The sequence below is a fragment of the Malus sylvestris genome, chromosome 7, assembly GCF_916048215.2.
Source record: "Malus sylvestris chromosome 7, drMalSylv7.2, whole genome shotgun sequence".
NCBI classification, from domain to species: domain Eukaryota; kingdom Viridiplantae; phylum Streptophyta; class Magnoliopsida; order Rosales; family Rosaceae; genus Malus; species Malus sylvestris.
In genome coordinates, this window is record NC_062266.1 from 2,254,870 (window position 1) to 2,270,622 (window position 15,753).

At 38.0% G+C, this 15,753-nt stretch overlaps 1 protein-coding gene and 1 long non-coding RNA gene across 2 annotated transcripts; both read left to right on the forward strand.

The window, feature by feature from the left end:
• The first annotated feature begins 1,910 nt into the window (after positions 1 to 1,910).
• Positions 1,911 to 2,956, forward strand: LOC126628443 (uncharacterized). The gene is made up of 2 exons (XR_007625429.1): positions 1,911 to 2,393; positions 2,491 to 2,956. It is a non-coding gene; the product is annotated as an uncharacterized LOC126628443 (long non-coding RNA).
• Positions 2,957 to 10,841: 7,885 nt separating this feature from the next.
• LOC126628432 (zinc finger CCCH domain-containing protein 53-like) lies at positions 10,842 to 15,753 on the forward strand. Its single transcript, XM_050298112.1, has 10 exons — positions 10,842 to 11,356; positions 11,725 to 12,951; positions 13,062 to 13,241; positions 13,360 to 13,539; positions 13,674 to 13,765; positions 13,885 to 14,133; positions 14,220 to 14,409; positions 14,495 to 14,707; positions 14,802 to 14,894; positions 14,977 to 15,753. The coding sequence occupies exons 2-9, from the start codon at positions 11,978 to 11,980 to the stop codon at positions 14,878 to 14,880; spliced, it is 2,157 nt and encodes a 718-aa protein (XP_050154069.1). The 5' UTR covers positions 10,842 to 11,356; positions 11,725 to 11,977; the 3' UTR covers positions 14,881 to 14,894; positions 14,977 to 15,753.

Genomic DNA, 15,753 nt, shown 5'->3' on the forward strand with positions numbered 1-15,753 from the left:
TAGCCAAAGATATGGGACATGCCTGTTATTACAATGTCACCTCCCGCACCATATGCTCATATTGGATCCAATTTAGGTGCATAATCATGTCGTACAGACCTTTACTATGGTTCCAACTCGTAGGTGACTAGTGATTTATCGCCCAGCTATTATGAGAGAGTAGTATTGAGCATAATTATATTACGCCCACTATTGTCGTACATACCTTTTCATATGGTTCCGACTCGTGTGTAGTAGAGTGTCGTATAGGTCATTGTAGTGACTCTGACTAGATTTGATTATTGAGCTATGAATTCAACCGTACAGACTTCCATAGGGGTTCCGGCTAATATGTTATATTTCTATGAATTTATTCTCACCTGAATTACTTACTCTATTATATCTTGGTATGACATACTTATGATTATGAATATGTGAAGCATGATTTGAATTGATATATTTGAACGCTCACTTCATATTTTGTCTCCTTTCTTGCCATAATCTTGTAGTACTCGTCATTATGAACGCTCAAGGGGAACATGATTTGAGCTAAACAAACGGTGGGCCTATTTTATAGAATATTTGTTTTCTGTTTTAGAAATATCTCACTGTCTTTTATGTGAGATATTTATATTTAAAGAAATATCACCATTTGGGAAATCTTCCCACCGACACATATCTTTTTCCACCATCTCATCTTTCTCTATCTCATCTCGTCCTCCCTCTTCTCGCCACAACTCAAACAAACGACGTCATCTCATATAGATTAACTCTCAAAACTCCACATTTTCACTCACCTGGTCACGTCGAACCCAGCCATGGGTTTGGATTCGTGATAATCTGAACCAAACTGTAAAAGCAAAGGCTTCGACAAGGCCAAACTTCCCAACGAGTTTTTCATCGTTTTCCCAGCAAAGGAAAGCTTCTAATCCTCTTAAATCGTTGCACCTTATTTAGTAGATTAAATCTTGTGATTAGTTGTCGAAATGGTGAGTTGTGGACACAGATCGCAGAGGAGGAAACCTACTGCAGTTCTAGCAAGTTTTGGAGAGAAACGACATGGGTTTTCCGACTTGATCTCGTCAATTTTAGACGAGATCGTGACCACCAAACAACTCTCCAATGTCCCTAGGCTCAATTTCGAGCAACCAGTTGCAGTTTCGAGATTTCCAAATTCGGGCTGAAACTTTCCTAGCCTATTTAAAGGCTTGCCATTTTTTGGGCAAACCAAGGTGATGCTTGGATTCTACACCCTCAATTTGGCCTAGGTTGTGATTTTTTTAGTCATTGGTTGAATACTTCAAGCTCATCGTGTGTTTGGAATTTTTTTGACAAATTTCCCAGTTTTCGATGACACAGGCAGCTGACAAAATATAGTTGACCGGCTCACTAGAGAAGATGAAGAAATATATATTCTGTTAATTGGGCGAAGTCAGGCAACCGTTACTTTTTCCATTAACCTTAAATGAATATTCCTTCCGGTCTTGGTATGCAAACACGTGACATGCATAGCTGAAGCATGGCAGTTCCGGGCGGCGTGTGGCAGCATGTGAGCCCTGTTTTTAACACTTTTAACTCCATTTTGAGCAAACAAAAGACATAATTTTTCAAGTCTCTCCTTAGTATTTACAAACTTTGGGTAATTTAACAATGAGTATGTAATAATTTCCCATATAAGAAAAACTTAGCCCGAAGAGTTTAGAGGCCAAGCAAAGTAAGACGACTACAACCTGACTACATATCAGTGAGTGGGCTTTGTTTTCAAGCATATATATATTTGTAGTTTCCATAACTGCTTGGATAATGTGTTTTTACATCATATCATGCTTTTACTTATGATTATAAGTATTGTTTGAGGGTGTGTGATGTGTATGAAATTCTTTTGGCATGATCACACGTATATTTTTATTTGCTTATCATGCATGCTTACTGTTCGTGGCGGGAATTTCCGTGGGGGATGCTTCATGTCCGACGAGCACACAGCTCCCCGAGAGGTTGGCGCCGGTTGATGCTTTCTGTCGAGCTCCTGCTTTACTGGCGGGCTTGTCGGGCAAAGCCTGTCGAGCAAGGCTGAAAGAGAAGGACAAAGTTAACTTTGAAAGGTGCCTTTGTGAGGCCTTAGATGTAGGTCTTGAGGCTCACAATCAAGATTATCCTTTAAGTGCTCAAGCGTGCCACTGCCATATTCAGCATGGCAAATGTAGAACGGATGTTTGAGTTTAATTATATATTCGATAAACTATATTAGTTATTGACAGGTGCCTTTGTGAGACCTTAGGTATAAGCCTTGAGGCTTCCCATAAATAACTAACTTAGTACTTGAACACATAAGGTTCCTTTTCTTGGTTATATGGGTCTTATAACCATCATACTTCTGATTACCTGAGCTCAAAGAGCAGAATGAATCCAAATAGGTGCCTTTGTGGGGCCTTGAATAGGCCTTGAGGCTTCCCATCAGAACCCTTTCTATACTCAATGTTCTTGCCCAAGAAATAGGATGAATCCAAATAGGTGCCTTTGTGGGGCCTTGAATAGGCCTTGAGGCTTCCCATCAGAATTCATCCCGTCCCCGAACGTTATATGGTAATCATAATATAACAGCAATAAAACTAAGTGACAGGTCGATTACTTGCGCCCCAAGTAACTTCGGACTTCTTGTTATCAAAGCTTGTAGTGGATGGGTTAAGTCCACATCAGGTTCTTTTTTATGCCTTGAGGCCAAGGACTTTTAGGGTGATCAAATCTTATATGCCCGAGGGCTTAGAACTTATATCTGGTTTGAACTGTTAAGACATATTCAAATCGGATTCAAGTGCTGAGAGAATCTTTTAATAGCCATATTACTAGAAATAACTTGGATACAACTTGTAGTATACAACATATTGCTAGGCTAATGATTGAAAAGACAAAAACAAAGAGGGTCGGGCAAGGCTGATCGTCTTGCAACTTCCTATCTTTGTAGTTTATCAAGAGGTTTGAAAGCTTAGAAAAATGGCTGGGAGGTGAGTTTACAGAAGAAATCGATACTACAGCAAGAGTTGAACAGGGTAGCAGAGCTATTACAAAAGGTTTATCCCGAAAGGGATGAAGGCTTGGGCTGACTACAGCTTCGTTTTGAAAGCAAATCTGGCTTTGAGCAGAGTTTGTGCTTGTATTTGTTTGTTTGAGTGTCCTTGATTCTGACTTCTCTTTCTCCTTTTAAAGACACCTTGGCTTAGCCTCATGTAGCAGCAACCTTGCCCGAATGCAGCATGAAGGGTAGTGACTTACCAGTTATTTTACTTGTACTGCCACTATAAAGTACTTTATGGGTTGTATAGCTGGCTGGTCTATACTACTTGGCCCTTGGGTAGGTGAGCAAGTGGTCTGCATGGCCTGCACCTAGTCAAAAACGGGCTTCTCCTGTCTTCTGGACTTCGGCTGGGCTTTGACTGGGCCTTCGAGTTCCTCTCCCTTTTAGGCTGGTCTTTGGGCCAACTTCCCCCGAGCCCAAAGTTTAAGTTTTGATCCAAACACTTACATCGGTGTCTATAATAGTCGTTCGGGCTAGGATCAGCTAAAGTGTATGTTCACATCGCACAATTATGCTCACTATGGATCCATTGCAGGTGTTAGCATGTACTAGTTTCCATTAAGCAACTAGGACTCGTATGTGATGCGCTTAGCACCAGCTTCATGTGTATGTAGTACTTGAGCGTAAACACCCAACTTGTTCCACGTAGCTATTTTCTAAATGGACTTGTGTCTATACTATTGTGATGAGCATACTATTTTATATAGTTGAGATGTTGCGGTTTACTGTACATTTGAATATTTGTATTTACCCAGTAAATGTGAGAATTTAATTTCCTGTATTTGTGAGAATAGGATGAGAATATTCTTCTGTAACTACACTCTTATCTATGCTCTGACAATACATTTATGTAATATGGATACATCTTGCACACATTCTTGTCAATTAGTTTTAGGTTTCGATTTTAATTTATTCACACCTTTACCCAAAAGATTATCATAATATGACTTCGTCACCTTCCAAATATTGGCCAGCACGCCTCGGGTTTAAGTATCCACCTAAATATCCGGCTCAGGATGTGTCAAAAAGTATAGAGTATTAAGAAATATTTTGTTTTAGAGTTTCAAATATAGAGTACGGTTGAGGTAGGAAATTTTTGGAGTTGGAATATTATGGGGATATATCATTTTAAAATCAAATTTTAGAGTTTGAAGTAAGAGTAGAATTGGAGATGTTCTAATGACTCCTACATTGAGAAAGAATAAAGGAGCTTCTAACTGCTTATAGCACTAATTACTACTGTTTTAATAATATTATAAATAATAACTTTAGAAAAATCTTAATTACAAAGTCAATATAACACTTCCGGTCAATGTGACTCCTTATGAGTTCCAATTACTTTTCATGCATCATGCGTGTTGGAATTACTGATATTTCTTGTTACGGCCTAATGTAATAAGGCACTAACAAGTGGCAAACAACATCGTATTACATATATGTCAATTTACTTGTACCATGTTATACTGTGCGTGTTAATTAAGATTAGATTTCCTTGCATAATTCTCAAAATCGAAAGTTTCAATGCATGTACATTTCCAAACGTATTTTGTCGCCTAGAATACCTAAGGTAACATCCCTCCATCATATCATTTTTTTAATAAACAATATTATCTATAATAAGAAGGAAGACATGAGCTTAGTCTCACAATGAACTAGCAATAATATGGTTCAAATTCATCTTTGATGAAAATTGAACCTAAGACCTCTTACTTACAAGTAAAGACGAATACTACTAGACCGTAAATATTAACTGACATTCCTCCTAACCTAATAGAATGTGCACAAGCATGATCCTTGTAGGGTTTGGGTTCGAAGGTTGGTATCTGCAACTTGATGTTCTTCATGGTCCCTCCATCATATATTTGAGTTCGAATTATTTAACCATGTTGAGCCATATCTGTACAATTAAACAGAAAATTAATAACTAAAGAGTTCAGATTAATTTCAGTGAATCTTCGTAGAGATAGTTTTCAATATATACTCATTTAAAAATGATCAGTTTGCAACTTCAAATTTTGAAAAATTCTTATAAAATGGATCCCAATGAGTAATTAGCATGTATTAAGTTTATAATTAGTTTTTCTATCGAATGTTACTAATTAGTTAGCGCTTGAGTGTTCTTGTATGTTTTAAATTTTATACTTTTGCTATTTTCGTTAGCATAAGAGCTTATTGATCAATCTTCCTTTATTTTGAAAGAAAGTACACGTATTTAGTAACAATGTTATTTGTTTTTGGGAATAATTAAAAATGTTACGATATAATTAAAACAAGCAGTAGTATTTATTCTCGTATCCTTAGAGTGCTTAAAAATAAATGAAACAATCCTGCAAGATTCAAAGTTGGAAGAGATGTCAAATCGAAATTTCTCTTCTATTGATCAAAAGAACTGTTACGAATCACATACGAACCACAAAAAACGTTATCTTTTAGGCTATATAAGATTAGAGAAGTAATTCTTAACACACTCTTTTTATTTTGTGCACATCCTATTTTAATTTTGATCATAATTTTACTTTAATTGTTCAATGTAACCGTTATGAAACTATATATGTGTGTGGATACCAGTGTGCTAAATCATTCACTAGTACTCACTAAATGAGAGCTTGAACCTATGTACTTGTGTAAACCCTTCACAATTAATGAGAACTCCTCTACTCCGTGGACGTAGCCAATCTTACATACATCTTGTGTTTGCTTCCCTGTCTCTATCCATTTGCATACTTATCCACACTAGTGACCGGAGCAATCTAGCGAAGGTCACAAATTTAACACTTTCTATTGTACCAAAGTCCTCAATGATTTTGTGCATCAACATGTGTATAGTGAGAAAGAGTGAAAATCAATTCTCTAATATTATTCTCAAACCATTTTTTTGCAGTGAAATAAATATGTAATGGTGCAATAATCTTTACATTTATGTGGTAATTATTTTTAAAAAATCAAAGCCCAACTAATCCCATATCTATTGACCATCTATCATGTCATTCAAAGGAAGCTATGATGTGAATTGATATGAACACAATACTTATAACTTTTTGGATATCACAATTCAAGAATCCAACATTTTGTTGTACCATTACATAATAGAGGAGGAAACCATCCTTTTGGGATCTGGATCCTATCCTGAGCCTCCTGAGCAAATCCATCAGACCTTTGAAATTTTATCAAACAACTACAAACAGAAAGCCTATCTAAAAGTTATAATAATTGTCGCTGTTGGATCAAATTTTAACAGTTCGATGGGTTTGCTCAGGAGGCTCAACCTCTTAAGCTCCGGAGAGGATCCTGCTTTTCATATGATACTGATTTAATGGCATTTTAATTTATTTTTCCAATTCCCACCAATGACCAAAAAAAATAATAATAAAAATTTGACATTAAAATTAATCATTTACTACAATTTTGAAAACTCTAGCTCTAAAGAGCCAAGTTAAGGATGGAACATATATATTTGTAAAATTAAATCCTTATAAATTAAAGGCCCATTTGTTTGACTGGATTAGGAAAGACTGGACTGGACTAGACTATAGTCCTTTGTTTGGTCTGCACAAGGATTAAGTTTAATGACACAAAGTCGGACTCGCACCGACTAACAGCTTCACTAGCTGTTCTTAGTGAGACCCCCCCCCCCAAAAACTGGAGAATTGCTAGTCCCGTCTCTAGTGCGTGCATCATCTGCAAGCATGCGATGCCAATCTCCATCATTCTGTTAACCCAGTCACAAAATCTTGCCTTCTCCTTGTACATGAGCTACAACCCCTTCTCCAGTCATCAAATCAGAAACTCGCCGATATCTGTCCCACGAACCCAACCCCCTCTTTGCTTCAGCGATGAATTTGTCCAGTTAAGCTTGCAATAAGTTTAATCCACCATAAACAACAATTCAATTCAAAGATTAAAGCTTATAAATCCCAATTACAAAAAATATCAAAATCTGTGATAAATCCAGAAATCTATTACCTTGGGTTGCTGTGCACTACTCCAGAAATTTGTAGGAAAAAACAAAATCAAATTTGGAGTTGTAAAACATAAATTATAGTAGAAATTTGATATGTGATTTCCAATTTGCAATGCTCTCTCTGCTTTGAGGAACAAGAAAAAAGACCTCATTTTGAGGAAGAAAATGGAAATATCCTCATTTTTAATACACAGATCCTCCTTTGAGAAAGAAAACTGGGAGAAATGGGGGAGAAAAGAAGAGAGAGGAGGGAGATGGTCGACCGGAGAAAAAAAGGGGAAGAAAATGAGGGAGAGGGGAGTGAGAGAGTGGGAAGGAAGAAGAAAACAATGGGCTAGAGGAAAAAAAGGGCAGAAAATGAGGGAGAGGAGAGTGAGAGAGTGGGAAGGAAAATGATAAATTAATAATATAATATAATATAATATTAAAATTTATTAATTATTTTGTTTCTTAATCTGACACTGCATCAAACGCTTCACTAAGTCAGTCCAATTTAGTCTAGTTTAAGCTAGTCCAGCTTAATCCTTGAAGCTAATCCAGTCTTAGATAGTCCGGTGCAACAAACACACCTTAATAGTATTGGAAATAAGTAAATTTATTAATTTAACGAACGGTTTCTATCATTGATTTGTGATTTTCCACACGTATCATATAGATATCACATTTTCTTCTCTCTCTCTCTGTCTGTGTCTCTCCCTCGTCTCTCTATCTACTCTCTATCTCTATCTCTGTTGATCGAGGTCCCTCACCCACCACATCAACACTATCTTCGTCGATGGAGGTACCTCCCACCCACCACTTGACCACCATCTTCGTCAATCAGGGTCTCCGTTGATCCTAGGTTTGCTTTGGGTTTGATTTGAGTTTTTTTTTTTTTGTTCTTTCACTGATTTAGGTTTTTCTACATTTTGGTTTTAGTAGGAATTTGTAGAGTGAGGAAATAGAACATAAACTCAAGCATTACTCAATGCTGCCTTCAGACAATTCTCTGCATCAGGTTTTTCAGGTTGCACAAGGACATGGACCTATGGAAACGTTAGAACAAACGGGTCGGGTTGGTCTATTTTCATTTTTGAAAAACAACCAACTGCGTTTCATTTCCAAACAGATCCGATCCAATTCTTTTAAATTTGGATCTGACCCTACTCGTGCCCACCCCTAATTTTTTATTTAAAAAAATATATTCATGACCCAATGGCCAATCATACATTAGATTAGAGAAACAAAGTGAATTTTTTCGACCAAAAAAAAAAAAGAAAAGTGGATTTATTCCCACGCGCTTGTTTAAGCTTCAAGATGTCACGCGCGGAATTGACTCGCAAAGAATGTTGTGATTACATAGCTCAAAACATGCAATTGTTTGGTTTTCATTTTGGTTCAATGGTTTGATTAATGTTTCGATTAATTACGAAATTAAAGAAGACAATATCGTGGAGCATAAAGTACTCCATGTAAGAGGATTATCATCATTTTTGGTATTGGTAATGAATGCATGATAGGAATCTCTTATTCGATTGTCTAATAATTTTTTTTCAGTTACATCGTCATAAAATTGAACTCTAAGCTTATTTTAATTTTAAATATCACTTACCCTTCCTCAATAGTAATCATTTGCTTAAATAGTTTACTTATTTATTATGTCATCAAATCGTAAGTCTCATACTAATTACGTGAATAATTGTGTTAATAAAAAATCGACTGAAATGGTCAATTTGTAAATCTCAATTGCTGGACTTGTCAAAATCAAATACATACAACATATCAATCAACCATTGAAGATACATGAATCGAGTATTGAAAAGTAATCGTTTCACAAATTAGCATGTATAAGTGATTGTTACGGCCAGTAAACCAAACAAATCTATTTGACGATGACATAATTTGTCAATTTTGTTTGTTACAAATGAGAGTTTTGAATTTTGAATATGTCGCTTACTCATATCCATCACCATATCCTCAACACTGGACTACTCCTGTTATCTAAATTTTCTAAAATGTATGGTACAAATTGAGAATCTCACACATGTGAATAAAAATAGGGTATATAGTGCATACCTCATAACATGAACATTTGCTTGAAAGTAGAATTATGAGATTGGCCATACACCCCATGTGGAAGCTCTCCATGGTTCCCCTCTCTCTCTCTCTCTCTCTCTCTCTCTCTCTCTAATGAAAAGCTATACTTTTCAATTCCCAACTACTTTTGTTACTCACCACCAAGAGGCAACAATTTTGTACTCCCTCCTTTATCTTTCTTTGTGCATATAACTGAGTAATGAACATAAAAAGGTGGGGGAGAAAAGTGATTGGGGCTCATTGCCTCTTAAAATTATAATGTGATATGAGTTGGGTGCTTGGACAGTGAGAAAAGGAGAGGAGATAAGGGAAGGATTCAGTCATCATTTATTTGTTTGTGGGGCATCTTATTCAAAAAATGCAAGAGCATGAACCATGCTTCCCTATCATATACAAATCCCCATACCATTTGTAGTTTTCACTCACCATAAAAAAAAATCTCAAGAAATAAACAACCCATCCTCCCTTTTTGCGTATGTTTTTGTTTATGTTGGCATGCTTGATCTCTTTTTCTTTTCTTGATATTTTTTTTAAGTGGTTTTAACTGTGAGAGGTTTTTTCAGAAGCCTTTTTCTTGGGCATGCCCAATCATCTTCTTATACGTTTTGGATTGTTTTGTTTGAAATGAGATCTATCTTTTCCCCTAAAAAACCATCATCATAATATCAATTATTTTCAAGATAGTGAGACATGACCTCCAGTGACCCCTAATTATGTGGTTGATGAGAGAAAATTTAAAAACTTTGTAAGGCAAATTTTTATATTTTTACTCGTTTGGAAACACTTTTATTAAAAATATATTTCTCTACAAACTCACTTAAGGAGATTGTTTAAAATGATTTCTTTAACAAACACTCGTTTAAATTTATTTATAATAAAAGTGCTTTTATTAGAAGTACATTGAAATTTTTAATAAAAATGCAAGTATTTCTTAAGAAGCAAATAACGCAGCTTCTTCTAGAATGCACTTCAAGTACCTTTTTTAACCCAAAAATATGAGTAATGCTATTCATACTATGTTTTTATACCACATTTCTATACCACCTTAGGTGGCATCTGATGTAGATAGTCACATCATTTGAAAAATTTGCAAAACCCAAAGAAATGAAGGAGAAATACTTCTCGTATACCACAATCATCATTTCATTAACTAGTTTTTTTTTTAATTATTAGTTTATTAAATAATGAACTAAATTTAAAAATATGATTAATTCTAATGATGTAGTTGTCCACATCAAATGTCACCTAATGTGATACAAAAATATAGCATGAATAACATTACTCTAAAAATATTAATTTGTTCTGCCAAATATAGTCAAAAGTAATTTTAACAATTTAAAAGCATTTTAAGTTATTTTAAAGTATTTTTAATTAAGCGAGTTTATTTCAAACCAGAAGCACTTAATTTTTTCATTTAAACATATAACAAACACTTTTTGTAATATAAAATTGCTTTTAATTATTTTAACCTAATTCCAAACAATAATACCCAGAAAAATCCCATTTGCGGATCACTCATCTTATTAATACAGATAGAGGCATTGACTCACTTACAGAAACACAGATAGAATCCGTCCACAAACCAAACCCCAAGAGCGTGCAAACCACACTGCAATCAACCACGGTCCTCGATGAATCCCTTAAGATCACCATTGGCGCGTGTGCTGACCTCCCCACACAAGCAGCGTGGAGTCAAACCAGGTTGTTTTCGAGTTGGGAAATAAAAACACAATTAGAGGGAGAAATTTAAAGAGTGTCAGAGGTTAGGGGCAAGAATACGTGCAGTATTTGAAGCAAGCACACAGATCTGGATCCCACTCAAAGCACTCGACTCGGACACTCAACACACTCACTCACTCACTCACTCACTCTCTCTCATCACCCGGTCCTTGTCCTCTATAAACTTCAGAGAGAGACCCAACAGAGAGAGATACGAGGAGGAGAGAGAAAAAATCGAAACCAAACCAAAGTTAGAGAGAGAGAAGCTCAGAACCCAAAATCCCAGCAGTGCAGCAGCAGAAACAGTGGCAGCAGCAGCAGTGAAGCAATTGATGGTTCTTCTGCCGCGGCAAAAGAGGGCCTAAAAACTAGAGAGAAAAGGCGGTGGTTTGCTTTTGTAGTAAAAGTTTGACTCGGATTTTCCATAGCTATAAGATTGGGATTTTATACAATTTATAGCAAATAATATGTTTCAAGTAGTTGAGCTGCAGGAAGACACACAGAAACCAGAACAGCAGCAACACTCCTACTCCTTTCATCTTTCGTGGGTAAGCGTTACTTTAGTCACAGATTTTGGTTTCAGCTTTCAATTTGGCATCAAAAACTTCGAAAAAAAATTGATTATTTTGTTGCTGATTTTATTTCAGTTCAGTTGAGTTCAAACTTTTCAATTTTGTTGCTATTTCTTTATACTTAACGAGTCCTCCCAACTTTCCTCCTCTTCAATTGCTTTTTGGAGAAATAAAGTCTCTCTCTCTCTCTCTCTCTCTCTCCAGCCTCAGCTACTAGTTGCTTCCTTTTAATCAATCAAACCACACGAGAATACTACTTTTAACACTCCAACTTTTTTTATCATAATTTTTTTCCTTTTCTCTCTACCTTTGTTTATTTATTTAATTTTTCTTGGGTTTTGCAGGAATATTAAGATAGAAAGAAAAAGAAAGAGAAAGAGAACACTACTCTCTATCTCTCTCTCTCTCTCTGTTGTACTCTTCCTCCTACTCATCACAAAAACAAGTTGGTAGGTAAAAGGGTTGGGAAAAAGCAAAAGAAATTGAAATTTTCACTTGTTCCTCCCAAGAAACACAGAAATTTTTTAGGGTTGGTGGTGCGAGTGAAGTACCAGTTCCTGTTCCAAGACACACACCAACCCAACTTCTCTATCCGCCATGGATTCCTACGAAGCTACAAGAATTGTGTTCTCAAGGATCCAAAATTTGGACCCAGAAAATGCTTCAAAAATCATGGGTCTACTTCTGATACAAGACCATGGGGAGAAGGAAATGATAAGGCTTGCTTTTGGGCCTGAAGCTTTTCTCCACTCGGTCATTCTCAAGGCAAGGAAGGAGCTGGGAGTGCCTTTATCATCGAACTCTTCTTCTACTCCTTCCACCCCTCCTTCTCCTTCCCCCTTCACAAACCCCATTGCTATCTCCAGGCAGAACTCTTGCTCTTCCGCCTCGAGGCTCTCTCTCACTATCCCAAACCCTTCTTCCTCGGCTTCCTGGGCTGCTCTCTCCGAGCTCAGAAACCAAGAAGAAATAAACAGCTTTTATGGAGGAGTTCCAACTGATGTGATGGATGAGTTTCAGCTCCAAGAGCAGCTCTCCTTCCTTAACGACGGCTGTCCGCCACCAATGGTGGGACCCAAGTCGCCTGATTTTTTCTACCCTCAGTCCGACTTGTCTTCCAGTCCCAGTCTCACCACCGCTTCTGATCCGAACCTTTTCCCCTCCTTCCACGCCTCTGCTAATTGGGGTGGTGGAGGCGGTGGCGGTGGTGGGCCGCTCCACCGACGAAGTTGCTCAGTCAGCGACGTGAGCTTGGAGGACCCCAACTCAGGGTTTGGGTGGAAACCCTGCTTGTATTTCGCCAGAGGCTACTGCAAGAACGGAGCCAGCTGCAGATTCTTGCACGGCGGCGGGCTTGGAGACGCCGTCGTCGACGGCGGTGGACAGGTGGTTGTTGGGTCGCCGAGCAAGCTTGAGATGATGGACCACGAAGCACTTGTTAGATCTAAAACCGCTCAGCAGCAGAGACTTGCTGCTGCTTCTCAGCTCATGGCGGCGTCAGCCAACTCCTTCCCGTACTCCTACAAGTGCATGAACTTCCTTCTTCAGCAGCAACAAACTGACGCCCAAAGGTACATGATTTAAAGAAGTTATTATCTGTTTTTAGAAATTAATTAAAGCTCTTATCTTTAATCATTTGCGTTACATGTAAGTTGATCGTTTCTGTTGATTGTACATGTAGGGCTGCAGCAGCTGCCTTGATGGGTGATGATATGCACAAATTCAGCCGATCCCGCCTCGAAAGATCCGATTTTTCGATGAATGGCGGGGCGGGGATTGTGAACCCAGCTTCAAGGCAGATATACCTGACTTTCCCGGCCGAGAGCACTTTCAGAGAGGAAGATGTCTCAAACTATTTCAGGTTAATTTCTTCTCTTTTGTTTTTTATTGGTTCCGTTTTAGTGTCAGTTTGAAGGTCACGGGGTGTTTTCGTTTTGCTGACCTTTGTTTTTGTTGTCCTTGATCGGCAAACAATGAAGTATTTACGGGCCGGTTCAAGACGTGCGAATCCCGTACCAGCAGAAGAGGATGTTTGGATTCGTTACATTCGTTTACCCGGAGACGGTGAAGCTCATCTTGGCCAAAGGGAACCCTCATTTTGTTTGTGATGCAAGAGTGCTTGTCAAGCCTTACAAGGAGAAGGGCAAAGTTCATGAAAAGTACACGAACTCTCACTTTCTCAATTGATCTTGTTTTAATTTTTCCACTAATTATTATATCATTACCTTAATTAAATTATATTTTAGTGAATAATAAGCTAATAATGCTGCTTTGCATGTTATTAATCTTCCAGGAAACAACAGCAACAAGGAGAAAGAGGAGATTTGTCTCCCTGTGGTACACCTACTGGGCTGGATGCTAGAGACCCTTATGATCTCCAACTAGGTTAGCTAATTAAACAAAAATATTTACATTGTAATATTTATTAATTTTCACACATTGACGATATGCATTCCATTTCTGTCACATGCTTAATTATTTTTTTATTTTGTTTTTTATTTTAGGACCGAGGATGTTTTACAATCCTCAAGATATGCTATGGAGAAGGAAGCTGGAGGAGCAAGCTGAGTTGCAGCAAGCACTTGAAATTCAAAGTCGAAGACTGATGGGCCTGCAGCTACTTGATGTCAAGAAGCATCACCACTGCACGCTTTCTGCCAGCAGTCCGATTCACTCCCCTACCCAGTCTCCCAACATGTTCAATCAAAACCTGGTGCATCCTTCGGTTCACAGCGGCCAAGAAGTTCCCCACGGTACGTATTTTGTCACTCATACCCTGGTCACAAAACCGTGTCATGGTTCAATGCAGTTGGTAATGTTTATTTGTTCTTGATTGCAGATAACTATTCTTCTCCGATGCCACACATGACTCCAGCAGTGGATGCCGATCAGCTGCTTAAGGAAGCAGCTGCCGCTGTTCTAGGTGAAGGTTCAATTGCCAACAATGACGAAAATGGCAGTGGTAGCCAAAGTGGCAATAGTAGTGGCAAGGAGACCCCCCATGATGAGATTGGTGACTTGCTCGAAGGGTAAGCCGGGTTATGCATCAAGTTTACCCATATTTCAAATTTGTAAGGACAATGTGTAGAAGCTTATACAATTGAGTTCCTGCAGCTTGGAGCACAATCTTCCCGATAGTCCTTTCGCATCTCCAACAAAGGCCGCTGGAGGGTACGCCTTGTCCGCCTTCCCCAATGGGCCTAGCGAGGCCAATGGTTCCGATGCCCCAGCTGCAACCGCTAATATTAACGTGGCAAATTCCCTTCTTCCAGCGTCTTCCACCCTGGACATGGCATCCTTCAAGTCTTTAAACTGCCAAATTCCACGGTAAACCCTAATGTCGTACTCTCAATTTTTTTTCATTTCATCACGGTGTGAAGTGAATTATATATATAACGTGCAAGGTTTAATTACATTTCAGGTTGAACTCCGGCCACGGAGCCATAGGGATGTACGCCGGCACAGGAGCCGGGCCGAAATGCCCGGTTGGAACTTCCTAATCAAGCTTAATTAGGTAAAAGTTACTTTCAAACCTAAGATTAGATTTTGTTTAGATAAACACTTAATCTATATGATTAATTTGTCTTTTTTTGCAGGAGGGTCAACATGTTTTAAGTATAACCAAACAAAAGCCACCCCCGACAATCTGTAGAGAATCAAATGATATCCAATCTCTCCACCACCACCACCACCATCACACCGCCAGCAGCAGCAGTACCACCATCCAAATACCCAACAATACTACTTACTAGTTACTACCATACAAAAATGCATACGTAAAAAGGGCAGTGAAAGGAAGGAAGTGGGTCCCCGTCCCATCCCCATTAACCTTTTCCTTCTTTTATTTGTTGTTTGTACTATTTTCGGTCACATCTACTCCCCCCATTTTCTGCACTAGCTTTATCAAGTCGGAAGAAATCAAAGCACCACAGGTTAAAAGAAAAGGAGACACGGTAAAAAAAAAAATGTTAGTTTGTTGTAACTTTTGGCACTGTAATTTTAATTTTCACCCTTCCAAGTGAAACATTTGCCCAAAGGTTTAGTGCTAGACGAGTGTTACTGTTAGTCTCTGTTATTTCAAGTGTAATCAAAATCTTTGTACAGCAGAAGCAGAAGAACCCAGAAGAAGCTAAGCTGAAGAAAGAAAGAGGTAAAAAGTAAATTTGTAAGTTTGTAACTACAAAGGCTGATTCACTGATATGAAGGGAAAGCTCGGGAAGAAGGATAAATTACTGTCAGATGAGCTCCAGTTAGATATTGGGAAATTTTTTTGTACCACTATCAATCATGTGTTCCTGCTGCTTGTAGTTGTTATCAAACAGTAAGAAAAGTTTAGGAACAATATCAGAAATGAAACAAGTCAAGTTGATACC

What these genes read in the sequence shown, in the direction of transcription:
- LOC126628432 (XM_050298112.1), top strand. Translation starts at nt 11,978, where the DNA reads ATGGATTCCTACGAAGCTACAAGAATTGTGTTCTCAAGGATCCAAAAT. An exon ending in GATGTCTCAAACTATTTCAG is followed by an intron (nt 13,242 to 13,359) that starts GTTAATTTCTTC and finishes CAAACAATGAAG; the next exon opens with TATTTACGGGCCGGTTCAAG. An exon ending in CGGCCAAGAAGTTCCCCACG is followed by an intron (nt 14,134 to 14,219) that starts GTACGTATTTTG and finishes TCTTGATTGCAG; the next exon opens with ATAACTATTCTTCTCCGATG.